Consider the following 26,982-nt stretch of genomic DNA (forward strand, 5'->3'; position numbering starts at 1 on the left):
TTGCTGACCTCCTGGGTGGTCTATTCGTTCAGGTCATGAAGGAATCGTGGTATGCGTCGTGATGGTCAGAATGACCAGCCTGGTTTTCGTGGAATCGTTCGTCCTGGAAGCCTTCGTTGGGTTCTTCTTCATTCTCGTCTCCCTCGTCTCCCTCGTCGTCCGGGTAGAAATAGCGGCGACCTTCCATCCCATCATCGGTCGGTTGAGCGGTAGAGTTGCGATCGTGTTCAGCGAAAGGATTGGCCGGACGCCCCAGCCCAGGTGAGCCGTTGTACAGGGTTGCTGACAGGCCTTGGCTAGATCCGTCCCGCCTGGGCATGCTAGCGGTAGAGAGGGTACGTGGTAAGGGGGGTATAAATGTCGACATGGATGCTGCCTGCGTGCGATGCTGACTGCCTTGTTTGGAAGACGATTGGGACGACGATCCTCTGAGACTGTGTTTGTTGTAAGTGGACCCACGGAACATGGGGTCGATGTTTTGCTGACTTGACCTGTTGCTCTCGCTGTCGAACCTCGTATTCGCCAGATGCTGGGTAATTGGGGGTTGTCGGGATGGACCAGCAAGTTGCGTGCCACGAGATCCGCCTTCAGAGGCCGTCGGACCAATTCGAGGGGTGACAGAGCTGGAGGCCGGTCCGCTGCGACCCTTCATAATCCGACTTGGCTGCTGATCCATGCCGTCGTCTCTGGCCGGACTGGGTCCAGGTCCACCGGTAGGTTGCGATTGGGTAGAAAGGGAGGTTTGGCTCTGGCTTGTGGGGGGCTGTGACGACCTCATATCGATCGAGACTGAGCGCGTGTTTTTCTTTGCAGGCTTCTTCTTCGCGGGCTTCTTCGCTGCAGCAGCCTTTCCCGCGGTGCGTGCAAGTCTTCCCAGCTGCTGCGGATGATTGATATACCATTGGGTGTCCTTAACCTCCTCAGGATCCATTGGATGATCGACTGGTACGACGCGCAAGTCGATGATGTCAGAGGTTTGTGCTTGCAACCACGCCGGATCGAACATCCATCGCTGGGGGTTCTCGTGCAATTTGGGAAAGGTCGTCGCCCAGTAGTGCTCGTATGGGGGATGCTGGAACTCGGCCGGGGCTACGACTGCAATGTCGCTAGGATTCTTGATGAGTGGGTCACGAGTTTCGTAGATCGTATTAAACACGTTCAGGTACTGATAAAGCCGGCGGTATCCATCTTATCAGCATGCCGCAAGCACTGTAAATTGTGCCACAAGACTGCTCACCGTCTGCGAGAACACCCCGTCAATCGCTGGCCAGTACCACTCTCTCGACCCGTCGTCCGACTTGACCGATGTTGGCGCTGGTAGACAGTGAAGTTGCTCCATACACGCATATTCAGGTCCGTGGTATGCCTCTGTATGCATGCGTTTGCCCTTGAATTGCCGAGCCAGCTAAAGGACCGTCCGGATAGGTCAGGATCGTCCGGATAGGTCAGGATCGTCCGTTCAAGCAGTCAACACTGAAGGCGACTCACCACCACCAGCTTCGACCTGACGTTCCCCTTATCATCTGCCTCGGCCGACTGCACTAGCTTGTCCATCTCCGCCACGAATCCTTCCCATTTGGCGAGTTCTGCGGGATCTCCTTGTGGCGTAGGGTTTGCCAGCTGCTCCTTGAGTTCGATAATCGCGGCTTCGACTTCCGCCTTTGTCTCTGTTTCCCAGGTCTTGCTGGTCGAGGAATAGAAGGACTTCCGGTACGCTCTGAAGATGTCGCTAATGCAATCGATGTAGAGGTTGGAATTGGTAGTATAAGGAGGGATGTCGTCTCGTCGGATATCGTTGGGAAGGGGGATCTCATCTCGCTTGTTCTGGAGGTATGTAAGAAGACGTTGCGTTTCGATGGCGTTGACCCGATCGCGGAACTTCCGAATATAGTCCCATCGCATGGCTCGATCGCCGCCAGCCTCGCCGTTTGCGGCTTCGAGAAGAGGAACATCGGTCCCGGGCAGTGGGGGTATGACAGGAGCGTCGCAGCCGTGAAGGATTTTGATGGCCTGCTTCAGCAGGACCTTGACGGCACGGCGATCCTCTTGACTGGAGCCTTCGGCAGTAGAGGAAGTGGCGTGTGAGGATTGTAAGGCGTCGATCGTGCTCTCCAAATCATCGATCCGGATGGTGAGTTCGTTTGCGTGCTCCTCGCTTGCCTGAATAGCCTGTTGTTGATTTTTGCAGGTGTCGGATAGGTTAAAGATGGTGATTTCGGCGGCAGCTAGACGCTGTAAGATGGCGTCGTTTTGCTGATTGTTGACAGCGATTGCGGCCTCTAACATCTGGATCTTCTGCGAATAGTTCCTCTGCTCTCTTTGGTCTCGGCCAACGGCGGTCGATCCCGAGAACGCACTATCAAGTGGCATGAGGGAGCTCTGCTGGCGGCTGCGGGAGGCGGGTGTAGGACTTGTCGGCGGGGGAGAAGACGTTCGTGGTTCGGAGGATTGCCAAGGTTCGTACAGCATTGTTCGAGCGGGTCCAGCAGTGGATGAGCTGAGTCTTGATCGACCGATGGACATCCGGAGACCCTGCTGCGGTACGTTCTCTGCCTCCTCTATCACGGGTTGGAGTGGTCTTGTTGACGAGGTTTGTGATGGAGCGGGTGTGCGACGGCCCTGACTTCCATAGGGACTGAAACTTGCCGCTGGACTCGACCGCGTTGTCCTTAGTGGCCCGGGACCACTCATCTATCAGCACAAAGGTTACCAGGCTCAGCAACTGTTTGGAATGACGTCGAAGAATGTACGTACCTCGATCCGTTCGCAACCCCTACGTTAGATGCCAGAACCTTGTCCCTTTTCCGAGTTGTACGCTGACTGCGAGCCGTTGTATTGCAGGGTCCTTTGACATGTAGGCCAGGCGATATAGATATACAGACAGGAGCATCAACACGGCGAACGACCAACGATCAGATGTCAAAGGGCCTTCTTACCAGTGTACCGAAGTGATGTGAGTCCTGGGTTCCGATGAAGCCGATACGGGTATAGGGAACGAGGTATACCTCTTAACGCCGGACTTAGTATATCTGACGATCGACGTAAATGTACCGCCGAGGAGCTATTTTACATGCCGCTATCTGAGCTATGTTTGTGCCATGTTTGAGCATAGTTTGTCGTGTGTTTACACCTAGTTTGTGCAGTGTTTACAATGAAATCTAGTCGGTGTTCGGAGGTAATCTCGCCATGAACAAATAGTCCCACTGTTTGCCCACGAATAAACACGTCACAAACGCGCTCTATGTACACTGTTTGCGCGCGTTAAGATGATAAGAAAACAGCCGTGCAAATACCGGTCGAATAGCCTATTTGGTCGGTGTTTCTAGGGGCAAAATTCCCAGTTCTCCCAAAGTGTTTGTCACATGGATCGACGCGACGCGCACGCTGAGAGGGCTTGGGGGGATGGGGGGACAGGGTTTCACGCTACGAGGAGGCGAGAGGGGGAGATTGCGGGGTAATAATCCCGCTATATTATCAGGAATATCACGTGATTTACTACCCATTCCTCGGCTTATCGCTCGGCCGCCTACCCGTTCGGTGATCGCCGCGGGATGAGTAATCGCCCGGATCGCCCGTCTCTCCGTCTCTCCGACGTCATCGCGATCGAGAACGAGCAACAGCGACATGCCAGGCATGCCAAGTCTATCGCTTGGATGGTATGGGCCGGCGGACTACATATACACAGACTACGCAGCAGGTGGGGTCGCAGAGCAAATGTATCCAGTCTATCAGCTTTGTATCACTAGTACGAGTTCAACGACGCACAAGCATTCATCGACCATGACAAACTCGGAAATCAAGAACAAGCACCTCGACGTGGATGGAGACGGCTCCGACTCGGGTTCGAGTTCAGGTTCCAAGGCCAACTCGGGTCGATCTTCCCCTTATATCCGAGAAGCTCATCAGAAGAAGCATCACCACGAAGCCCACAAGCACGACGGCAACGATGACGGTCATCCCGGGGAGCAAGCCCCGGATCATGGCCGCGAATCCCCACAAGCCCGTCAACAACGTAACAAGCACATCGGTCGCAAGATCCAACATGGGCTGCAAAAGTCTTCTTCCCGAAACACCGGTATCCCCCTCGACTGCTACATTGGTCTGGCTTTCCGGGTGATGAAGACGGAAGAGGAGATCGAGGAGTACAGACGTCAAGTCGGGGGAATGTCGACCAGCGTGGTCGATCTGGAAAAGGGGGAACAGCTGTTGACCTGGCAGGCTGTTGTCTCTGATGGTACGCTATACGAGCTTTACGCCAGGCCCGTAGACCATATATGAATGTTGATCCTCGTTTGACGTCACGGCGCAGGGATCGGGACGATCGATTCGGGAAGAGACGCTACGACCCTGAAAGTGACGTCTCCGGAGGAAGACGAGAAACAGGGATGGAAGATGGTGAAACACGTCGCCGAGAGGATCATCACCACTGCGACCGAGGTCTCTGCTGGGAAATGTAGGTCTTCCTCACTCTCCGGGTCTAGGGAAAGAACACGATAGCGATGATCCCTAACCGAACATTGTGCATGTGTCGCTTGCAGCGATGATCTTCCAAGTTATCGCCGTGTCCGAACCTCTCCCGCCTCTCCTCGCCAAATGCCCAATCTTCCTCCCTTCTTTCTACGCCCACCTCTCCGCCATCCCCTTCCTCATCCCCTCTCCGACATACATGTTCGAGAACCTGCCCGATCCAGACCCAGAGTATTTCGCTAGTAACGCAGTCTCGGTCGCGTTGAAGCACTTGCACCCGGCCATCCATAGTGCGGTGACGGTGGGGTGTAGGGAGAAAGACCGGGTCGTGCAGGTTGATGCGGGCGGGTTGATCCACATCGCCAGTCTGGAGGGTTATCAACAGTCTTCCAGCGAGAAGCTTTGGAAGAGGTGGGCGTCGTTTTTCTTCCTTCTTCCCTGCCTTGACGTTTTTCGCGAAATGCTCAACCGGTCTGATACTCCTTCTCTACAACCAGGTTTATGGCCCTTGTCAGGCATATCAAGGGAAACAACATCAAGTTCGCCCGTGTCTCGGCTACACCCCAGGGAGGCGGGGTGGCCCTTCTCCAGAACGCGTTGGTGAGGTTGTGGAAGCTCGTAGGGCTCGAGGGGAATGGGATCTGGTTGGTACCGTTGGGTCATCCGTGAGTAGCGCGATACGGATCGCATAGCGAGATGGAACGAAATGGCGGCGACAGGATCTGATGCTTGTGCACGGTTTTTTTTTTCTGGGCGAGGGTTCAGGTCCGTCTTCGGTAAGTCTTAGTGACGCGGTATCGCGCAATGGGAACAATTTCTGATCGGTTTGATCTCCTCATATCACGACTCTAGACATCACCAAGAAGAAATTTCACAACGTCTTGCAAGGAGTGGCGGAAAAGGACGTCAAGTTGGAAGAGAATGACGAGGCATACTTTGAGGCGTGGATCAAGAGCAACTATGAGAAGTTCTGGAAGGATACCGGGGTGCGTCCTGTTTCTCCGTCGGTCTCATCGCACGAGGAAGTATCTCATGCTGATACCCGCGTTGGTTTGCGTTTCAGGTATTGACCGACAGGATCCTCGTGGCGGACGACCCTCAAGTGGTCCCGCTCATTCCGCGTGTCAAGAAGGATTTCCCCGATACCAAGATCATCTTCCGGTCCCACATCCAGGTTCAATCCGACCTCACCGACGACCCTTCGACCGAACAGGCTCACGTTTGGGACTATCTGTTCGGCTTCATCAAGCATAGCGACATGTTCCTCGCTCACCCCGTGGACTTCTTCATTCCGAAGAACGTCAAGAAGAGTTTACCAGTCATGTACATGCCACCCAGTACGGACCCTCTGGATGGGTTGAACAAGCCGTTCGGGAAAGAGTCGATGGAGCAGATCCAGAAGGTGTACAACTCGTTGTCGATGCAGCAATCCGGTGTCGAGCTTGACTGGAATCGAGGATATTTCCTTCAGGTAGGTCGACCCAAGGGCGGCGAATGGCAAGTTCTTACGGCTCGGGCTAATAAAGTATATGTTACGCTGGACAATAGGTGGCTCGATTTGACCCAAGCAAAGGTTTGAACGACCTGTTGGCGGGATACCTTCAGTTCAGGCAGAAGGTCGAAGAGGCTGGCAAGGGCGGGGGTGACGGCGATGCCAAAAAGCCGCCCCAATTGATCGTCGTTGGGCACGGCTCGATCGATGACCCTGATGGCACCAGGATCTACGAAGAGCTTCACGAGGTGAGTCAGAGCTCTTGGAATCAGAGGTTGTGACTGCATCACTGAAGTGGGGCTTCAATGGGGATTGTCGGCAGATCGTCAACTCGGACGAGTACAAGCTCGTTACCAAGGACGTCTCGATCGTCCGAGCTCCTCCTTCCGACACGCTGTTAGGCGGGCTCATGCAAGGTGCCACGGTGGCGTTGCAGCTGAGCACTCGCGAGGGCTTCGAGGTCAAGGTCAGCGAGGCCGTCTTGAAACGTATCCCTGTCGTCGCTACCAAGGCTGGAGGTAAGGCGATACAGGCCAATCGCAAAGGGGAGTCCAAGCTGACGTGTTCTTCCACCTGCGTCCTTAGGTATTCCTCTGCAAGTCAAGGACGGCGTGAATGGCTGGATCGTCGATCCTTCCGCGCCCGACCAAGTTGCGCAGGTCTTGTTTGACTTCTACATGGGCAAACGTCAACTGAACCGTCGTCAAGGTCGCCCGGACGAAGAGTACTGTGACGATCGTATGCACCATCACAAGACGTACGACGAAGAGGAGGTCGTTCAGGAATTGCCTCGTTCGGATGGCAAGGAGAACCCGAACCATACTGATGGCGATCACATCGGTGACCCCGGGATCGTAGGATTCGGTGATGGAGACAGCAAGATCAAGGAGGGAAGGAGGTTGACCCCGAATGATTCGGCCGACATGTTTGTCAAGACGGTCGGCGCGCCCTTCCCTAGTGAGTAGAAACGTTCCGATGCAAATGCGTGGAGTTCGATCTGAACCTCGAGGCTTTTGTTGTAATCTCTAGAGGTCAAGCCTACACCCGACGGACCTAGCGAGGATTTCTTTACCGTCGGCAATGCTGCCAAGTGGTTGCTGCTGTTCTCTCTCATCTCGGGGAAATCGATCAAGCCCGACGCTCACTCCAAGGCCAACGGTGGTCAGGGGGACGAAGAGGTCGAGCTGCTCAAGTCGATGGGTCTACGAACCGAGGATTGGAAGGGTGGGAAGGAGGAGATGAAGAAGTGGGATAATCAGGCTGTCTGGAAGATGGTCATGGGCGACGACACGGACGAGGGGGAAGGGAGGATCATCTGGAGGGATGAAATGTTTCAAGGTTGATCGATCCGGTAACTGCATGGTTTGAATAAGTCGAGCAGTGAAATCATGAAGAAGCGCGCCAGGAGCTCTTGTAATGTCCGTACACGTCTTGTGATACCATCAATACCCTCGTTGCCTCGCTTGGACCGGTTTCATCGTCGATGCCCGCACTGAAACATGCTTTCGGACTTAAGTTTGACGCGTCAGAGGGGTAACGTAAGGTGCATCGTCGCCAAAAGGAAGCGCGCGCAACGATGAACTTTCGATCAAGCGCGACCGCGATCTCTTCCCCAGAGTCTCTGCTCTGATCCTTTCAGTCCAGCACGCTCGCCCGTACCCCCGTCCCTTGCTCGCTCGCTACATCTATCAATTCAAACTCGATTCAAACGATCTCCCCAACATCCGAGCACGACCTCGTTCACCGACCACCACGACACATCAAGATGGTACGCATAGACCCTGAGACTCTCATCCCCATGAGAGGATCGATCCGCTAACGCTCTGCGTTATACTTTCAACAAAATCCGATAAATCAACAACCGTGGTCGCTACCTTCGTCGTCGTCTCGAAATCGTACATCTACAATGAACGAAAAAACGAACCTTCGTCTCGACCTCGTCGGTACCTCCTGGGGGATTTCTTCGCGACGATGTGACACTATAGGGTATTGCTCGTGATTCGCGCCACAAGCGCTCGGCATCTGGTGCCCGAAGGGCCCAGTACAGGAAGAAGAGAAAGTTCGAGCTCGGTCGTCAACCCGCCATGACCAAGTTGGGTCCCAAGAGGATTCACGAGGTCCGTGTCAGGGGAGGAAACACCAAGCACCGAGCCATGCGATTGGACTCCGGTAACTTCGCTTGGGGTTCCGAGCACGTCACCAGGAAGACCAGGGTTATCGACGTCGTGAGTAGCAGGAGGGTGTCGTGGATGCGTCGGAGAGAATTGCATTTGCTTAGACGGTCCAATCTCGATAGGTTTACAACTCGACCAACAACGAGTTGCTCCGAACCAAGACCTTGGTTAAGGGTGCCATCATCGAGATCGATGCTACTCCCTTCCGACAGTGGTACGAGGCTCACGTGAGTAGCCATACCGTCTTGCTCCCTTTCGCACCGGGTCAAACTGATGAATCAATCATTGTCGCGATTGCAGTACGCCACCCCTCTCGGTCGATCCAAGACCGCCGAGGCTACTACCGGCGAGGGCGAGACCAAGCAGTCCAACCACGTTCAGCGAATCTTGACCGAGAGGAAGAAGGACGCCGCTTTGGACCCCGCTTTGGCCAAGCAGATCAGGACCGGTACCCTTTACGCTTCCATCTCTTCCAGGCCTGGACAGAGCGGACGATGTGACGGATACGTCTTGGAGGGCAAGGAGTTGGACGTGAGTCGTCGATTGTCGCTTGGTGTCGAGCATAGAAGCCGTTCGCTGACTTTCTCATCTTTTCCCCACATGTAGTTCTACTTGAAGAAGCTCTCCCTCAAGAAGAAGTAAACGTCTTCCTGATCCCTCCGGCACTGGCTCGGCACTGGCAAATTTCATTTCTTTCTCGCAACGTTGTCAGAGTCGGATTCGTGTCAAAGAGGTCGAGAATGTTTTGGGATGTATACGATTCATGAACGGACAAATTCTGCCCGGGATGCGTCTACTATCTCATTGCGTTTTCATGGAACGATGAGCTGTTGATGAGGTGTTTCTGTTTGCGAATCCGATGGTACCCTTCAACTGCGGTGTCGCTATCGCTTTTGTGATATTCTCTTGTCCGTCCTGTAGCTAGATGCGGATAGCAGAAAGGTTGACAACTCCTTATCTCGCTCAGGTTTATTTGGGTAAGCCCACCGCAGCCACAACCAAATGCAAATCTGAACTACGAGTCTGCATACGGGAACTATCAAACATGACTCTCAGTGTCGATTTTGAGATTCGGCCCGCAGGATTCACGGACCCAACAACAGGCTTGATAAGGGTATCCTTCTTTTCCCTTCTTTCCCTGGAGATGAGTTTTAGTGATAACCTCTTGTTCCCAACATCACCATCCCCGTCCCTAACATCAACAACCTCGGTGTATCCGTCCAGTCTGCAGGTGGATAAGTTAATGACTTCACACCAAGTAGAGCCGCTCTTAGCTAAGGTCAATAATCTCTCGAGGATGCTGCCGGGTCTCTTGTCAGTTACACAGAACCTCACCACCACTCTGGGTCGCGGCGATACGCTGTGCGATAGCCGTACTCGCCAGCAACGGCAATAAGCAATAGATGATCGTGCGCACCCCCGCCGAAGTCACTGGACGGCGATCTGCCCTCAAGCAGCTTTTAGTATCAATCGTGTTGAGAACATACTGAGCCTCACTGTCAGAATTAGCGCTGCAAAGGTTCTACTCCAGTATCCTTCTAGGGTTTGCTATTGACACGATAAGCCTGCCGTTAACAACGTAGCGGACGGGGAGATTTGAATGAATCCAATAACCTTTACGTCAAAGTCGGCGCCGCTGTACATATTCCTTGCAAAGGCGGCGGCTTGGGGCAAGGCGGTTTCTTTAGATCTTACGTTACGGGCTTGAAGCTCACCCACTGTAGCTCGATATGCGATCCAGTTTCTTGTGTGGGTCCTTGCACAAGCTTGATCGCTCTAACATTATTCACGTATCTTTGCGTCCGCAAGGCTAGATAAAAAAACAGCTCCGGGTCTGAGCCATCAAGGATCAGAACTAGGGCCATCCTGATAATTCTTTAGCGTAGGCGTCGTTTGTGCCTTGACCTCTACATCATCATCGTGATTTTGCGGCCTCGTCGGGCCCAGATCCCGGACCGATCCGACGGATTCGAGTTGCCAGCGAGAGAACGACTGGACGGACACGTTATGAATATGTGTGGACTTATGTGATTCGAATGCCGTAAATGACAGAGCTATCTACAGGAACTCGCAGATACCATCCACACCTAACGGAAGGAGCGGTCGAACGGCTACAATTATCCGAGGAACCCCTCTTGCGAGTACGCTTTACGTGTTCACGCCGCCTCTGAGTGCGAGTCCGCGTGACAACGAGTGTTACCTTTGGGATACAGTCTAGCCGCGATGTTATGGATCACCTGGAGATAGATAGATGACATCGAATAGGGTATGAGTCACTCAGGCAATGAACGGGATGCAACCGCCTGTGCTTGCGCAGCAATGCTCGATGCATTAGTGACAAGAACCCTAATCACGGGGCCAAATGCGGTCTGATCAAGTTCGTTGATTGCTTTTACTTCTTCTGCTCTTCCTGCATCAGAGTTTGAAACGGATGCTCGCCTGAAACAGACATCCTTCAGTGGGATCCCTGATTCGTCACGATAGCGACGCAATCAATGGGCAATAGGATCAACGCGTGAGAGGCATAACTTATTCGCGATGTCATGGTGGGATTGGCGCCAACGAATTCCCTCACCGCATCTCACGACTGATCGAGATATCAAAACGCACTGTCCTGGGCGACGGGATGTCGTATAACGATAGACATGGACATCGAACACCACGGAAGTTATGGTCAACAAAGGGGGAAGAACTTGTCGATAATTGCCGCAGGAATACATGTAGGCCATCTCATATCATATCCTTGCGCCACGTTTCGTTTCGCCTGCGCTGACGAGCTTCTAAACTCCTGAGCCCTCGTTTTGGTTACTAGTGATACGATCTGGTCTTGACACTAGAATGAGGTCGATCGCTAAAGGATTGGAGGATCGATCGCCGGCCGAGATTTCTCGATCGTGTTTCAGACGTCCGTGATCCGGTGATCCCGTGACCCCCATACCTCCACCTGACCGCATCGCGCCGTCGAAGGAACAGGAACTATGAAACCTCGATCCATCACCCAGCCAACCCCCTGGTTTCACCCGGATGCCACGAGAGACAAAGGGGTTGCTAACCCTCCACCCTACCCTTTGAGGGCGATCTGTTTCTGTTTCTGCTTCCTGGCCACGCGACCTGTTGGCTTTCGAAACGCCACTTCGATCCGCGTGCGATGGCTTGGGTTTGTGTGTGATGTCATTCCGCGGTCGGAGGAATCGACGTCGAGAGGACGTGGTACATCAAGACGCGCAAGACGAGAATATTCGGGATATTGTCTCTTTAACAGTGGTGGTGATGTGAAGAGCAAAGAGCTGGTTGGGTCCGTCGATATGACCGAATCCACCGATATGCCAGGGTGATATCCGGGCGGGGTAGTCACGGGGTCGCTGCGTTACGATGAAAGAGCTCGATTTGTAATGGACATCTCGTACAGGGTCCGCAACGGTGATAGAGTTTCAAAAATTCAAAACCAGCTTCGGCGGTGATTTGTATTTGTGCAAGTTTCGAAGGAGGCCTGACCGCGATCTGCTCGAAGAGGTCGTCTGCCAACGTGTCGAGCTGCGATTTTCGTTGGAACCGTTCGTCCTCGCTTCGCCCTCCCCTTCACGCTGAGATTCCAGCGTTACGATGGGAATCGCTGTGTACATGGCTATGACGGGGTGTGCCTCAGCAGTCGATGTGAATCGACGGGGATGGTGAGCTGCAGGAGTGACCGAAGAAACATGGAACGCGAGCAGTCCAAGGTCAAGGTTAGTCTCCCGCGCGCCGCCCGCCGTCACGACCACTCGATCGATCTCGTCTTCTGTTCTGACGATGCGACGTGGTTTCATCATATCGATGACGCTGGAAAAAGAGATCGGACGGTCTTGGCCGGTTGTTTGAACTGGAACTAGTCGTCTCGTGTTGGAGCGAATGTCGTCCGTTGTTCCGATCTCTGTACGATTGGTTTTGTTCTTTTCGGTACCATCTTGCGTGTGCGATTTAGACTTCCCAGTCCACGCGGGGCGATCCCTCTCCTCCCCTCCCCTGCCCCTGCACGCGCGCTCTCAGCCAGATCGGCTGCCTTTGCTCTGCATTCCCCTCTGACGACCGACCTCTTCGATCGATTGAGATCGAGAAATTTGGCAAACTCGGTATCATCATCCTCCTCCTCCTGACCTCCCTCTCCTCTCCTGCCTGACTCCACGTATCTTTCCCCGCACCCGGCCTCTCTGTCTCTCTGTCTCTCTGTCTCGGCGTCGCAGGATCATCTCGAATATCGAAATCGCAGGATAGGAATTTGTATTTCGCCCCTTCCACCACAAGTAGCAAGTATAATCAAGGACGACCACACACATACACCTTGACCAAACAAACAAGGAAACAGCATCATCAGCACGATCTCGAATCTCTGTCACTCATCCTCGCTCGGTCGACAAGGTCTACCAGGAGAACTCCCGCGGACAAACAAGAAGCGAACGATAAACTTTGGGATCGGGACCTGACACCAGTCATCAGCTTTGCCTTGTGAGAGACAAATCGCAATCGCCTTGCACAGCACCCTCAGCAATCGCCTCTTTGTCGCTCCGTTACTCTTTCGCTCTTACCCCGCAAGCAAGCCTGACGTATCCCAGAGCGCCGATCACGGGGGAGACAGCCTTCTGCCAACGGCCGATCGCGACAACCTGAGCACGTCAAAAGCGATTTGACGAATCAACAACCATATACATCAGTTCGACCGACCGACGTTTTGCATCGAGGCAATCGTATTGGTATACAGCAAGGCCAATACATCAACTTCTTTCAGCTCGAATAGCTCGCACAGAAGGGTAGAGCCGAGATCGAATGGCTTGATCACAGGTGTGACTCTTGTAGGTGAGTCCATACACGCCTGAACATCTCTACCTACATCGCGATCGACGTCCGATCGCGGGTTGTTAGACAACTTACACTGACTCTCTTACTGTCTACTTCACTATACAACTATTTTACACTTCAGATAACTACTCCCAATTCAACGCCTCCTCTTTAGCCTCTACCGAAACACGACTGGAATAGCCTAACAAGATACACATCAACCCATATCCCCCTACCTTACGCCTCTTCCCATCTCGATCGACGTCTTTCCGGATCACCAATGTCGGCTCTTTCAGATCGAATGAGAACCCATCCTACATCTACCTCTCCTATCACCTCTACATTCATCCCTTCCCCTCAACTCAGCTCCGATCGGCACATCGGTCAGCAGCAGCAACCTGACCATCACGCGCCCGATCTCGCCTCTGCTGGTATCGGTCAAATCGACTCCAACACCACCTCGAATACGAACACCGTACCTATCACCCCATCTTCGGCGGCTCGTCGTCATCGACCGTTGCAGATCGATCCTTTGGACACGACTCGGAGGGTCAACTATCGACCTACAGCGCTTCCAATGGATCACGATCGCAATGTCGATGACGATGCTGGTGGCGCGAGGTGGTTGAGCGAAGACGAGGGTGGCGAGACTGTCAGACGGACCACCCGATCGGGGAGTTTCGGGACTGGAGTAGGAGGGAGGGGATCCAGGGCGAACGATATCGCTGGAGGCCCACCTAGAGGGTCAGGGTTGGGATTAGGGTTCGGACCTGGGGAAGGTGGCGAGGATGCCAATCGTCTGGAAAGGGACGCTTGGGGCGTGACTAATTCCAGGAGCCTGCAGGCAGGATCGTCATCTGGCTCGATCGACGATTCGCAACAACCTCGATCGGGGCTGGAACAAGCCAAAGCGCATTGGAAGTCGGTAGGTCCGTCTCGGGGTAGGTTGAGGCGGACGGTTAGCGGCGGAATCGAAACGTCCCCGACAACGACGACGGGTCAGAATGCTGCTTCGCATTCGCAACAGAGTGGGTCGGAGCACACATCGGTGGCAGGACAACAAGCCGTCATTAGCGGTCATCCGGTCGCGCCATCTTCTGGGATTCCGATGCCAGAGCTTCATAGTCTGGCACCCCCACCGCGTCTTTCAACTGGTGGGGTCTCGACATATCAAGCATCAGATCCTGTCGCCACCACAAACCCTACAACGGCAGTCGCCTCGAGCTCTAGGTCGTCCTCGCCTCAACGACACGCGGTAGTTGTGGAGACTACAGATACCGGCCTCACTCGGCATTCGAGTGATGCCGCTGCTGCCCTCGCCCTGTCTTCGCTCGGAATGGGAGAAGTTCCCGACTTCGCTGCTGGTCGAGGTGGAGACGGGATCAGTGGATCGGGAATACCTAGCAGTTCCAAGACTGCAACAGAACATGTGAAAGAGAGCCTCAGGCTCAAAGAGGAAGAGAGGCGGAAACGGAAACAGATCGTGGCAAAGTTGTCCCAGATCTTGAAGTGGTGAGTTTCCATTCTGCCTGCAGAATCGATATGAACGGTTTGTGCTCACGGTTTCTTCGAACTACAGCCCGTGTTGTCCCCCTGATTCGAAGGACCAGACGCCATTCCTCAACCACCCGGTGACCCTCTTCTGTGGTCATACATTCTCCTCAAGTCATGTCCGAGTACCTCATGTACCTCAACCGGACGTCACGGGATACCCTGCGGCCGACGCTTTCGGGATCATGGAGGCGTATCACGCGAGAAGGCTTGCGCTCTGGTCAAAGGTGCCATGTCCGCTACCGAAGTGTCCCCGACATGTAGGACGTTATCGACATGCTGCACAGCCTGGTCTAGACGAGCCGGCCTTGCAGTCGACGGAACAGCCGATATGTAACGCCCAGGGGGTTACCTATTACCCACCTGTCGATGGTAATGATGTTGACGAGACCGACGCAGGTATCGTTCGGTGCCCGCCTCCTTCGGATCTGAGCGGGTTGTCGATCGACAAGAGCCTGATGGACGTGACCGTCGCGAAGGTGCTCGCTCTGGTCTGGAAACAAATGACTCAAGACGCCTTGGAAGATCGACGGGTCGAATCATTGAGGCCGTCGTTGAGCCGATCGGCGTCAACAGAGACTGTCGCCACCGAAACGGATGGCCAGGAAGCAGACGATGAGGACGACGCGGCAAATTGGGCACAGAGTCACAAGCGAAATCGGCAGATGGGTCATGCACGCGCTACCGTATTGAGCGATGATTCGATCACGGCACGCAGCCCTGTCAAGCTGACTAGGACGTCTTCAAAACGTCAACGCCAGTCAACCAGCGCTGATACATCGCCTCCTCATAAGCGGGCGACACAACTCCCGACTGCTTCGGATGTCGCTTTGGGCAACGACCGCCCATCTATCGGTCGAAGGAAGGGCTCCATGTCGTTCGAAAAGGAGCTTGGTGGGGTGTTGGAATGTGATGTCTGTGCGCAGATCATGCACAAGCCGGTGACGACTCCCTGTCAACACGTGGGTACAAGTATCGCCTCGCGCTCCCCGCTCCGTCAAGCTAATTCTGAATGCATACATGCGCTGTAGACGTTCTGTTCTTCCTGCTTGGCACGCTCGCTGGACCACTCGGCGAAGTGTCCGCTGTGTCGGCAGGATCTGCCAGCCATGAACTTTTTCCAGGATCAGACTGTCAACAAGGTCTTGACTGACATCGGTAAGCTGCGATGTTGTCCTCGACGACCTGCCGAATCCGAGCTAACTCTTAGCACAAACAGTCATGACCGCATTCCCCGAAGAGTATGCAGAACGCTTGCGGGCCATTGAAAGCGAAGAGCGGGACGCTCGACTCGATACACCAATCTTTGTCTGCACATTGGCTTTTCCCAACATGCCGACGATCTTGCACGTCTTCGAGCCGCGATACCGTCTCATGCTTCGGCGTTGTATTGAGTCAGGCACTCCCCGCTTCGGCATGGTCCTGCCGGCGCGAGGTGCCGGGAACGGAGGCATGACAGGTGTGCTCGAATACGGGACGATGCTGGACATCCGGTCCATTCAGATGTTGCCGGACGGACGAAGTATGGTGGAGGCAATGGGAAGCTATCGATTCCGTCTTTTGGAAAAGGGTTCTCTCGATGGATACACTGTTGGAAGGGTAGAAAGGTGAGCGATCCGCTAGACCGTTTCGGATTATTTGTTTGCTGACAGACTTTGCAACATGCCACAGGATCGAGGACATCGCCGTCGAAGACGAAGTCGCTCTCGAGCAGATGTCGATTGAGCGCGCTCGTATTCGTGGCAATAACCCTCAGATCATCGAGAATAACGCTTCCGAATCTCGGTCCCGCAACGCATCACCTTCGCGTCCCGGTCTACCGCGATCAAGCACAGCTGCTGGCCGCCCCGCATCTAGCGGTACAACTATGCCTCAACTCGCTGCTCCTGTCCCAGCCAACGAGACTCACGAGCCATCGACTGCTGAGCTCATGGGCCTCTGCAAAGAATTCATAGACCAGCTTCGCTCTGGCAGCGCACCCTGGCTGTTGCAGCGGCTGAATAGCACGTACGGCGCCATGCCCGAGGATCCCAGTACCTTTTCCTACTGGATGGCCCTCGTCATGCCTATTGACGAATACGAGAAAGCCCGTCTCTTGCCTATCCGATCGCCCCGCTTGCGGCTAAAGCTGATCGTCCATTGGGTGGAACAATTGCGATCTTCCTGGTGGTGGGTCTTTCGGTACCTGCGCCCTCATTCGACATCATCTGACAGCGACTCTGCGCATTCGTAATCTCCCTCCTATCTATAGGTTCTCGAGCGGGTGAGTGTCTTCTATTAGTATATCCGCCTGTAGGCGCGACAGCTGATCCCGTCAACTTCATTGCCTTGCTCTCCTTTCAAGGTGTGTCGTCGGCTAAATCTTGACTTGCTCAAACCGACGGCGATCTTATACCGATTCTATCAAACTCTATCTTTACCGACCCACCGCTATTCACAGCGAACGCAGACGGACTCGTTGAAGGTCTCGATGTATCGTGATCACGACCGGTCCCTTCACCCATGACCACAGATGTAGCCTTAGTACATTCCCCTAGCGTGGACGCGCAGATAACCAATGTAGCCTACTTTCGCTTGTATGCCTCTTCTATCAAGCCATAATGTATCGTGCCACCGCAGAGCCGTTCTTTCGCTTCTGTTCAACTCGCACCATAAGAGGTGACAACAGCGACGACGCGCCTTGCTCATGTGTGGGTGTTGGCAGTCAGGAGGTGATGACCGACGAGAAGATTTAACGAGCGGCGAGATACGACAAGATGATCAGGTGAGATGATGAGGTGAGACCATGGGATGAGCCCCAATGATCATCAAGTGATGATAAGAAGAGAGTGGAGCAAGATAAAGAATACGAGAAGACCAAGATCGAGAATACGACAGGTAGTCGATGTTACTCACCCTGGAGACTGCCGCGACCGCCTTCTCGCTATCCGCCGGATGCATTCTTAAAACGTTGCCGACCCCGGATGCGATCTTCCCCCCCCCCCCCCCCACCCCCTTTCGCAGAGGACAGATCCTTCAACACCCTCCTTCCCGTCTTATCTACGACTTTGTTCCATGTAAAATAAACAACACTGACGCCTGCAAGGGGGGGAAGCTTGTCGCTTGAGAGGGACGAGTATTGAAAAGCGGGTCTTGCTGCATGATTCAAGATTCTCCTCGGACATCGACTCACAATTGCCGTTTCGACAGGTTCTCGCTCGCATGGCAGTCGACATCATCTGTTTTCCAAGCTTTTCAGTCCTGATTCACCTTCGGGTTTCGTTTGTTGTAGACCGCAAAAAGTCGATACGATCAGGCCCGATGTTATCCACGAACGACAATAAACAGAAACATTGCGACCATTGGGCGGATAGGTTTCATGCGATGTCATGGTCGAACCCCACCTTGCTATCGCTATGGAGGACGTATGAAACGCATTATCATATTGTCTCCCGCTTCCGGAAATAGGTCCTTCGACACGCCATCCCGGGGTGGGTCGGATAAAGAAGGATTCTGGCGAAGGAAGGCTTGATCGACGCGGGATCAATTCGCGACAGTACCTCGATCGCTCTAAGGGCACGGGAGCGAGGGAGATCACGCGCGCTAGTCATCCATCAAAGCGAATGATGATTTGTCTCGGATCCACCTCCCTCTCCCTCTTCCACCCTCTCTCTACAGTTACCCGGTCGCCCTTGCGGCCCCTGGACATGCCCGAAAGAGGGAAAACCTCTCAGATCCTCGACTTGCAGCTTCCAGTTCATAGCATCATGTTCGTACGATAACATGTCGAGAAACTCGGTCGACCACCTCTTCTAGGTGGACTTTTCTCTGATCGACGACAAGCTACTTGGGATCGAACGAAGCGACTTTCGACCTGCGGAACAGCTACCTCGGCGACGATGACCGCCCTCGTTCACCCCATCTCCATCTTTGCCTTTCCCGAATCCACTCCTTCTTCTGCGTCTCGTACGGCTAGTTGGGGCACGGATACCGATGAGAATCAGGGATTATCATCCAGTACGAGTCAGACGAGCTCCATCGATCTCGATCAGGATCAGGATCGGGATCGGGGTCGGGGTCAGGACAGGAAGTTTAGCGGATATGAGCGGGCCACGAGGAGGGAGGACAAGGGTCTAGTGGTTGATTCGCCGAGGATCCTTGAGGAGGAGGTATACGCGGAGATGGCAGATTTCCCCATCGTGGGTAAGAGTTTGGGCTCTGAGGGGGTCGGACTGGGACTCGATAACGGGGAAGCGTATAGGTCGGAACGGGTCGAGCCTCGGAGTGACGAATCGCTCCGTACGGAAGCCCGTGAAGGAAATCCGACGAGATCACCTGAATCAGTCAACCATACAGCTGATTCACCAAATAACCTGGCAGCAACTTTGATGGACCGGGAGACCATACCTGCACCTACCGCCACCGCCACCCCGTCGCCTATCCCCCCTCTCCAGATCAATCCACCTACCCCCACTCCGGACAACCATCCGGAACAGTTCATCAACTCGTCATCTCGACCTCCATCCATATCCGTATTCACAACGGCATCAGCATCGAGCTCAACGACCGGGCTTGCGATCGAACCCGTCTCGCCCTTATCGATGCCATCGACCCTGCCTCCGACGCCCAACTCTGAGGAGCTTCCCTATCCCACCTTGTCCACCGGTGCCGAACTTCACTCTCAATCTCGGTCTACCACCCCGACACCGTCACTGAATCCCATCCCGAATCCGAGCCTGACCTTGACGCCAGGTTCGATCAAAAGCAACAGGAGGTTGTCCAGGAAACAGGCGCCGGCGTTGACAGAGTCTTTGGAGAACCTCGGGCTCGCTTTCGGGAGTGCGACGACGCTAAACTTGAACCTGGGCACGAGCGGTGCGAATGCGGGATTGGACATGGGGACAGGGGCAGTGGCGGACGAATGGGGTGCATGGAGGCACTCGAAAGGGTACACTGCGGGGAGTATGATCGAACTGGGCGCACCGTTGGGACGGGTCAGGTCGGCCTTGCCTTCCCCTTCGACTTCGACATCGACGTCGGGTTTTGGGTTTGGGTCTCCGAGCGGTTCGTCTGCGAAGAAAACGGGAGGGTATACGACGACGAGTACTAGGAAGCAGGAGATGGGCGAGAGACGCAAGTCGCTCGGGCCGGGTCTTGGGCTCGGTTTGGGACTCGGCTTCGGGTTAGGGTCGAATGTCGAGGGTGTGGAAGGGAAGAGGAGGTCATCCGAGGAGGACGAAGACAAAGTCAAGAAGGGCGGCAGGCGGAAGAGTGGACAATTCTTGACGTTTGCCGGGTTTGGGAGGAGGAAGAGCGAGATGTCCTTGAAGGATATATCGTCACCATTGCCCCTCAAGCAGCAGCAGCAGCAATCTCCAGAGGTCCTTCTAGAGGACCCGGTCAGGATCTCGGTGGAAGCGCCTAGGTTGCCACCGATCGTTATTGATGGCGATCGAGGGGTCAAGCTCAAAGTCCTGCCCGGCGCAGAATCCTTACCTGTCTCCCCTGCATCCGCGTCCAAGTCCATAGATTCGTCTTCCCCGCCAAAACGACAATATCAGCAACAGCATCTCCTTGGGGTGCATGATCGGAGGGATAGGAGACGGATCAACCCGCCTGTCATTCCCGCTCGGATTGATTCCCTTCCCGTCGACCCGAATAGTCCCCGAGCGGTCTTCTTGCGGACTGCACAGGAAGACCAAGAACAGTTGCCTTTGGAACATTTCTCTTTCGGTCAGACAGAGGGAGACGCGATAATCAAAACCAATGAAGCGAGGAGACCGTCCGAAAGGACTTTCATGACGGGTTACAGTCTCGCCGGGGGCGCCGATCCAGGTACCACCGATGAGGAGGTCTTGCCAGCGGGTACGATCGATCTAAACGTTGATGACGACGACGATCAACGGGCGATCAGGTCAGGCCATGTGCCATCGAATTCGGCGGTGAGCGAGGATCGGCCTGTACTGTTCACCGCGCCGCCGACGGGTACCAGCACTCGCCCCAGAGAAGATCTGCCCTTCGGTCGATCTAGGCGACAGCTCGGGACTGACTCCGGAGCCTCGACGCCGTCTATAGTCCTAGCTGGTAGTTCCTCAACGCCGAGGGTCGAGGCTTTGACTCCTTCGAGCTCGTTCCGCGGTCACACTCGCAGCAGGACGGCTTCGCCGCCGCCATTCGCTCAGTACGGTCGCAGCGAGAGCAAGCAATCAATGAAGACGGTCGTTGCCAAGAGGAGGCCGGTGCAGTGGGCCGAATTGGATGCGCTCGAGGCGGAAGAGGCGAGGTTGCGAGCTGAGGAGCGACGGGAGGAACGCGCTCGACGGGACAAGGAGAAGAGTGAGGGGAGAGGTGTGCTTTCAGGACGACGGGCGACTACAAAACGGTCCAAAAGCGCTAGGGGTGACAAGAGCGGAACATCGACCGACACATCTGCGGATGATGTCAAGCTCAAGCGCGAGGGCTATCGTGAGCGCAAGGCGAGGTTGAAACGCGAAGCGGAAGTTTTCGATGCGATGCAACATACGATCCCCGGCTACGATGACCTAATGGCAGCGAGTATGATTGAAATCAGGGACGATCAGGGGACCAAGATCGAGTTTGGGAAGCTGATCGAAGGTGGACTCGGGAAACGTTATGTCGTCATTTTCATTCGACATTGGTATTGTCCGCTTTGTGCGCAATATACCGAAAGCATCATCCGGACAATCGACCAGGAATCGCTCGATCGGGCCAATGTCGAGTTGATCATCATCGGAAACGGGTCGTACAAGATGATACCAGGTTACAGCAAGTCCCTCAAGTGTCCCTTCAAGATGTATACCGATTCCAAGTTGCGACTGTACAAGGCGCTGGGGATGACCAGGCAGACCGGCGATGCAGGGGCCGAGGACGAAAAGGGAGACTATGTGAGAATGAGCAACCTAGAAGGTACCTGGCAGGTCGCCAAACGAGCCACCAAGATGCCGCTTAAGAAACCAGGGTAAGCCCCGGTCAGCTCAGACAAATCCCAGTCGCCATGCTAATGGCAGTGTCAATCTTGTTCCAGCCACTTCACGCAGATCGGAGGAGAATTCATATTTAGCGGGCCCACTGAATGCACTTATGCTCACAGGATGAGTAATACCCGGAACCACGCTCCCATTCGTGATATCGTCGCCCTCGCTGGGGTCCATCTTGACTTTTTCCATGGCGAACGAGGTGAGTATTGGCGTTCACTTTTCTAGACGACTGCGTTTCCTGATAACTTTTCGCGCGCTTGTTCATCAGGGCCTCCTCCGCCCGAGGTTCATCGCCCAAAGACAGATGGAGATACTCCCGACGGGATGACCTTTGGTAACTGGGGCGAGAGCGGCATGGACTTCACCCAAGCCGAGAGATACGCCATGGAGTCCCGGCGCGAGAGCGAAGGGGAAGGTTGGCTGGTCGCACGGGAAGAAGAGCTCGAGCGGGTCAGACTAGCAAGACAAGGTAGAAGATCAAACGCCGGACTTCCTGGAGAAGCATGTATGCCGCAGATCCTCAGCGATTCAGAGGCCGAGTTCGATACCCCTGTCAGTCGTAGCAATGGGATCACCAGGACGCATAGCCGATTTGTAGAGATGATCGACTCGCCGGTAGCGGCGACATTCGAAGAAAGAAACGAGTCGTAAGGGGGCAAGCCAAGGATCGAGAGGCGCTCTTCGATGATGTCCGCCTGATCGCGGAAAATTGTGGACATATAATATCATACCCTTGTGTGCTACTTGAAGCAGTTCAGGCCTCGCAGTCGTTACCGGCATTCTACTCGGCTCTCAAATGTAGTCATGCAGGTTTTGATGACGCTGCATCCGAATCTTACGCCCACGCTTCGCTCCATATCGCTCGCTTACCAATGACGATCACGCAGAACCGATGGAGACGGCAAAAGGTATGCATGCCATCCAGCCGTTTGAATGCAAAATACAAAAGAATGCTCGTTTCCGATCTCGGAATGGTGTTACAAGACTTGTGCCTCTCAAGTGTGCCTCTCAACTGGTAATTTGCTTTCCTCAGGTTGGGCTTGTTTAGGGTCTGTGTTGTGAATGCAAGATGTGTAGAAAAATATTCCATGTGCAAGTGGTGCCGGGAAGGGCGGTGAGGGGGCCTTTTAGGGCCGAGGCGGGGTCACAGGGCGACTATGTATGGTCCCAAACGTACGAGGAGCCTATGTAGTCGCAGTGTCGCAGAGAGGCTGTCAGCAAGGCTTGAATCGAGGCATCTGATATCCTTCCCCATCACTAACCTCGGACGGAGGCGCATCGCTGGCGGAAACGGTCATGGGAGGAGGCTCGTCACCAATCTGATGCGTCGCTACATTGAGGTCGGCCACAGACAATGTCGAAAGGCTGCGCAAGAGCGGCCGCACGTAGGAGGACGTCGATCCCTGCCGTGACTTGATCTTGCCACTGGCGAATTCGGCAATCGAGATCGAATTCCGTGCGCTATGACCTCGAGTCAAGCTATGAGCGCCATCCCGGTACCCGCCATCGATGGGCGTCATACCAGACATGCCCAAACCCAGGCCGAACATCGAGCTTGGCCGTCGGCCAAACGGATCGCCAAAGCCAGAGTTGCTCGAATTGCTTCGACGCGCACGACCTGGACGTATGTGACTCGCTGTCGACAGCTCGGATGTGGCTGATAATGGGGTTGTGACTTCGCGAGGTGTTCCATGAGCTGAGTCTCGAGGGGAGATCAACGTCTCGATCTTGTTGTCTTCCGCCACTGACGCGTCCTCCCGCTCTGGTCCTGACTCCTCGTCAGTGAGCGCGTTCGACTGAATTCCGCTTATGTTCGAGTCCGAGTCCCACTCTTCGACGGTTCGGACTTCTGCGCGGAATTCTTCCACCTCTCGGTGGATCGTCTCGCGGAACTCTGCCAGTGATTGGATACCTTCAACCTCTTCCCACTTGTCGAACTTGATCGGACACTCGGGTTCGTCCGTATCATCATGGTACGGTGCGAGGTAAGGATGTAGTAAAGCCTCCTGCACCGTCATCCGATCGGCCGGATCGAACGTGAGCATCTTCTCCAGAAGGTCCACGGCTGCGGGCGCGGAATTAAATGACAATTCGAGTTCGACTGAAGATTCGCAGTATCGACTTACCGTTTGGATCGGCATCCGGGAACAGTTCGGCAAATGGGACCTTTTCGCTCTTTGGCAGGCTCCTGATGTATTGACACGCCCTTTCGCTTCCCACACGTTCCAAGGTGGACTCGTCAGGTGTCCCTAAGGTCTGCAAGATCAGGTTGAGTTGGTCGATGTAGCTGATGCAGCAGCAAAGGTCAGCGCGCGACCGAAATTGTATACGAGAAGGCGTCAATACTCACTCCTTTCCCTTGAAAAGCGGTTTGCCTCCCAACAGCTCGGCCAAGATGCATCCTATCGACCAGACATCGACTGCAAAGCGACCGCATTAACAACAGTTACCCAGCTTGCCCTCACAACCTCTACACTCACTTGCAGTTGAATACCGCTTGAAGGAGAGCATGATCTCGGGCGCCCTGTACCACCTCGTCGCGACGTATTCCGTCATGGCTCCACCTTCAGGCATGGAATTAGGATCCCACTCGGTTGGATCAGGCTTAAAGCCGCGTGCCAGTCCGAAATCACAGATTTTGAGCTCGCAGTCGGCGTTTACGAGGAGGTTGCCCGGTTTCAGGTCTCGGTGGATGACGTTGGCCGAGTGTATATATTTCATTCCTCGGAGGATTTGGTAGAGAAAGTAGCAGATATGAGAGTTGGTGAGTTGTTGTCCCGAGCGGATGATCTGGTGGAGGTCGGCTGCGACATGAAATGAGATGAGTATAAGCTTCGACCATGGACATCCAGACTGTTCAAGACGCACCTTCCATGGGTTCCATGAACAGGTAACTGTGAATATATAGATTCGGATCAGCTTGAGCGGACACCTCGAATTGCCGCGCTTTTCAGACTGACATTTCGTTGAAGTCATCGAGCACGACCTAATCAGAAAAGTGTTGAGATGAGCGAGACGAGCGGTCATGCGCAATCTCGTCATAAACTTACGTCTAGATCGATCAACCCGGTGATCTATCGATACCGACATCCAATCAGCTTCAAACTCCGCTTCGCGCAGGCAATACAGACTCACATTCTCATGCCCATTCAGATGCCTCAACAAGGTCAACTCTCTCAGACATCTCCTCGCCAAGATGACCTTGTCAAACACCCTCGTCAAGAGCTTGATGGCGATCTTTTCCCCCGAGATCGAGTCTTCGGCCGAGATGACCAGTCCGTAAGCTCCCTGCCCTAGCTCTCGAAGACGGGTCCAACGATCCTCGAGATGAAAGACGTGCTTGAAGAGGAGGTGTGATTGGTATCCTCTACGGAGACGAGCGAGAAGAAAAAGGATGAGAGAGGATTTAGTGCTCAGGGCGGCTTCATGACTCGTCTCGTGGCGAGGGGCCTTTCATACGGATCAAGCATGCCAGACTCACCGCCTAGCGAGTGCCTTTCCACTCAGGGGATGTTCCACCTCATCGTCCACGTCGAGCGGCAACCCTTTCCCCTTTCTCGCAGCGATAGCCATGGCCATCTTGCTCGCTCCCGCCGCTGAAGAGTGGGTCTGAGGGTAAGACGCTCCAGTACCGGTAGTATTAGGTGCCGAGGAAGAGGTGACTGGTCGGTGGGAAGTCGAGGTTGTAGGATTGGAATTGGAGATGGAATGACTGGCGAGGTTCTGTTCGGACAGTCCTGGGCGGGACGATGAAGAAGACGAGGACGAGCCGCCGACGGCAGAGGTGGTGGTTTTGGGAAAAGGAACCGACCCGATATCCAGCTCGTCCACCGCAACCATACCTCCTCCGAAAGCCAATTCCGATTCCCCTTTCTCTGACCCATCCTGACTTTCGAGTTCTCTATTATCATCCTCTCCTCTGTGATCATCCGACCCCGACCCCGACCCTGACCCGAACTGGTAGCCCTGCTCGCTCTTTCCCCCAGACTTCAGACTCATCCCTGGTGTGTTCACCCGACTCGTAGGGGCTGTACTATAGAACCCCTGGGTATACGAGGTGGACAGGCCCGTTGACGATGAGAGCGAGGAAGCCGAGGCCGAGGTGGGCGATCTTGGGACTGATCCAGAGGCGGATGTCTGGTTCGGATGAGAGAGTGGGTATGGAGAGAATGGGGGCATCGAGGTGGATCGTATCGGAGTGTCCCTTTCGATGAATCGCGATCGAATGGACAAGGACGGATTCGAGTCCGAGGGTGGTCCTTTGCCGTGTTATGAGCTGTGCCAAAGTTCCAGGTCGAGGTGGTCAACGCACGAAAGTGCACTGACTACAATGCTTTGCGATATCAGAGCGATAATTCTGGATAATAGTTGTTTGCCTTTCTGCCGGTTGTCTATGGCGATGCGGGACTATGGTACGAGGTGGTGTTCGATGGATGGTCGTATGGGACGGATGTAGCTATTTGCACCGAGCGGGGGGTCTTCAAGGTTTTGTTATCGCGTTCCTCTCGATGAAATTGCGTTATCGAACACCTCTGGACGGGAAATTTTCACGGCCGCTGAGTGCCGTTTAGCAGTTCCACGACAAGGTTTGACGTGACGATGACAACGAGCAGGAGGTCGATGTATCGTAGGATGTAGGACCGCAGAGTCTCTGTATAATTGTGGTCTGCAAGATTCTGCTGTGTATATCCTCGATTTGTGTCGATCAGGAGAGAGGCGTTGCGGGGAAGGGGAGGAGGAGGAGGAGAGCAAGAGATTCCGGTGAGTCAGGAAGGAACCGCACTGTCTCACTTGGTCCTATACAACGTCCAGGTCTGCTGATAGATTAAACGAGAGGGTAGAGGCAGAGAGGTCTAGCGGCTCGCATCTAGCATCTAGAGATATGGGGAACCTAGGAGCAAGTCAGTTATCTCTGCTCGCTGCGTGCTGCTCGACTGATACCAGAGAGTGCATACTTGATCGACACAACCCTCACCCTTTTCGCTCGGACGACTCTGACGCGACGGACCGAGCCCACACCTAGAACGTGCCAAACGTTGTCGATCGTCCTTGCATCATCATTTATTGCCGAACGTCCGAACGCTGCAACCCTTGCCCCGCGGAACAGGGAACAGGGAACACTAGTACTGCAGGAGCATGGAGCAAGAAGGCAATGAGGTTACACGAATGTGTGGGGGTGGCTGGAAGTCGGGGATCTACCATGGCGAGGTCGCGCGAGAAGCCTCGTGATACCCAACGGGGAAACTCTAGCCGGACATCGACGGGCCTACTAGCTACTAGCTACTAGCCAACGTCTCGAGAAGGAGAACATCTACATCGAGTCGAAGACAGGCAAACGAATCAGAATGGGGACAAAACGGCAAGAGTGCCGAGTCCCAGCTGGTGGTTGAACAGTTGTAGCACTACTGCTGCTATCGCACCTTCATTCGCTGCTACGGCGCGCTGAATGGCGCATGTCGCACAATTGGCCTTTTCCGAAGTATGAAACGGGAGACAAAGTCGATTTCAT

At 54.4% G+C, this 26,982-nt stretch overlaps 7 protein-coding genes across 7 annotated transcripts; 5 read left to right on the forward strand and 2 right to left on the reverse strand.

Annotated features, from left to right (window-relative positions):
• Positions 1–28: 28 nt before the first annotated feature.
• On the reverse strand, positions 29–3,635 carry HD553DRAFT_324946 (uncharacterized protein; the record flags this gene model as incomplete). Its single annotated transcript, XM_046181545.1, has 7 exons — positions 29–1,165; positions 1,238–1,405; positions 1,489–2,691; positions 2,755–2,773; positions 2,937–3,029; positions 3,071–3,203; positions 3,497–3,635. The coding sequence occupies 7 exons, from the start codon at positions 3,633–3,635 to the stop codon at positions 29–31; spliced, it is 2,892 nt and encodes a 963-aa protein (XP_046035469.1).
• A 32-nt stretch (positions 3,636–3,667) lies between these two features.
• HD553DRAFT_313955 (trehalose synthase) lies at positions 3,668–7,417 on the forward strand. The gene is made up of 11 exons (XM_046180296.1): positions 3,668–4,234; positions 4,310–4,453; positions 4,539–4,878; positions 4,965–5,132; positions 5,233–5,243; positions 5,320–5,453; positions 5,531–5,938; positions 6,016–6,207; positions 6,282–6,477; positions 6,545–6,916; positions 6,989–7,417. The coding sequence occupies exons 1-11, from the start codon at positions 3,715–3,717 to the stop codon at positions 7,300–7,302; spliced, it is 2,799 nt and encodes a 932-aa protein (XP_046035470.1). The 5' UTR covers positions 3,668–3,714; the 3' UTR covers positions 7,303–7,417.
• A 240-nt stretch (positions 7,418–7,657) lies between these two features.
• HD553DRAFT_313958 (40S ribosomal protein S8) lies at positions 7,658–9,010 on the forward strand. Its single transcript, XM_046180297.1, has 5 exons — positions 7,658–7,727; positions 7,945–8,184; positions 8,256–8,360; positions 8,434–8,664; positions 8,740–9,010. The coding sequence occupies exons 1-5, from the start codon at positions 7,725–7,727 to the stop codon at positions 8,773–8,775; spliced, it is 615 nt and encodes a 204-aa protein (XP_046035471.1). The 5' UTR covers positions 7,658–7,724; the 3' UTR covers positions 8,776–9,010.
• A 3,808-nt stretch (positions 9,011–12,818) lies between these two features.
• On the forward strand, positions 12,819–14,571 carry HD553DRAFT_63938 (uncharacterized protein). Its single transcript, XM_046184376.1, has 2 exons — positions 12,819–12,963; positions 13,088–14,571. The coding sequence occupies exon 2, from the start codon at positions 13,226–13,228 to the stop codon at positions 14,459–14,461; it is 1,236 nt and encodes a 411-aa protein (XP_046035472.1). The 5' UTR covers positions 12,819–12,963; positions 13,088–13,225; the 3' UTR covers positions 14,462–14,571.
• A 797-nt stretch (positions 14,572–15,368) lies between these two features.
• On the forward strand, positions 15,369–16,729 carry HD553DRAFT_273949 (PUA-like domain-containing protein; the record flags this gene model as incomplete). Its single annotated transcript, XM_046177842.1, has 5 exons — positions 15,369–15,458; positions 15,528–15,654; positions 15,716–16,103; positions 16,168–16,195; positions 16,400–16,729. The coding sequence occupies 5 exons, from the start codon at positions 15,369–15,371 to the stop codon at positions 16,727–16,729; spliced, it is 963 nt and encodes a 320-aa protein (XP_046035473.1).
• A 4,258-nt stretch (positions 16,730–20,987) lies between these two features.
• On the forward strand, positions 20,988–21,698 carry HD553DRAFT_273846 (AhpC/TSA antioxidant enzyme-domain-containing protein; the record flags this gene model as incomplete). Its single annotated transcript, XM_046177837.1, has 2 exons — positions 20,988–21,454; positions 21,521–21,698. The coding sequence occupies 2 exons, from the start codon at positions 20,988–20,990 to the stop codon at positions 21,696–21,698; spliced, it is 645 nt and encodes a 214-aa protein (XP_046035474.1).
• A 677-nt stretch (positions 21,699–22,375) lies between these two features.
• Positions 22,376–25,767, reverse strand: HD553DRAFT_63994 (kinase-like domain-containing protein). Its single transcript, XM_046184377.1, has 10 exons — positions 24,955–25,767; positions 24,609–24,840; positions 24,524–24,547; positions 24,434–24,459; positions 24,342–24,367; positions 23,954–24,277; positions 23,824–23,893; positions 23,600–23,760; positions 22,736–23,538; positions 22,376–22,657 (listed from the first exon to the last, which is right to left on the reverse strand). The coding sequence occupies exons 1-10, from the start codon at positions 25,650–25,652 to the stop codon at positions 22,601–22,603; spliced, it is 2,421 nt and encodes an 806-aa protein (XP_046035475.1). The 5' UTR covers positions 25,653–25,767; the 3' UTR covers positions 22,376–22,600.
• Between the last annotated feature and the right edge of the window lie 1,215 nt (positions 25,768–26,982).

The sequence above is a fragment of the Filobasidium floriforme genome (genome assembly GCF_021052385.1).
Source record: "Filobasidium floriforme strain CBS 6241 chromosome Unknown HD553scaffold_15, whole genome shotgun sequence".
Taxonomy (NCBI): Eukaryota; Fungi; Basidiomycota; class Tremellomycetes; order Filobasidiales; family Filobasidiaceae; genus Filobasidium; species Filobasidium floriforme.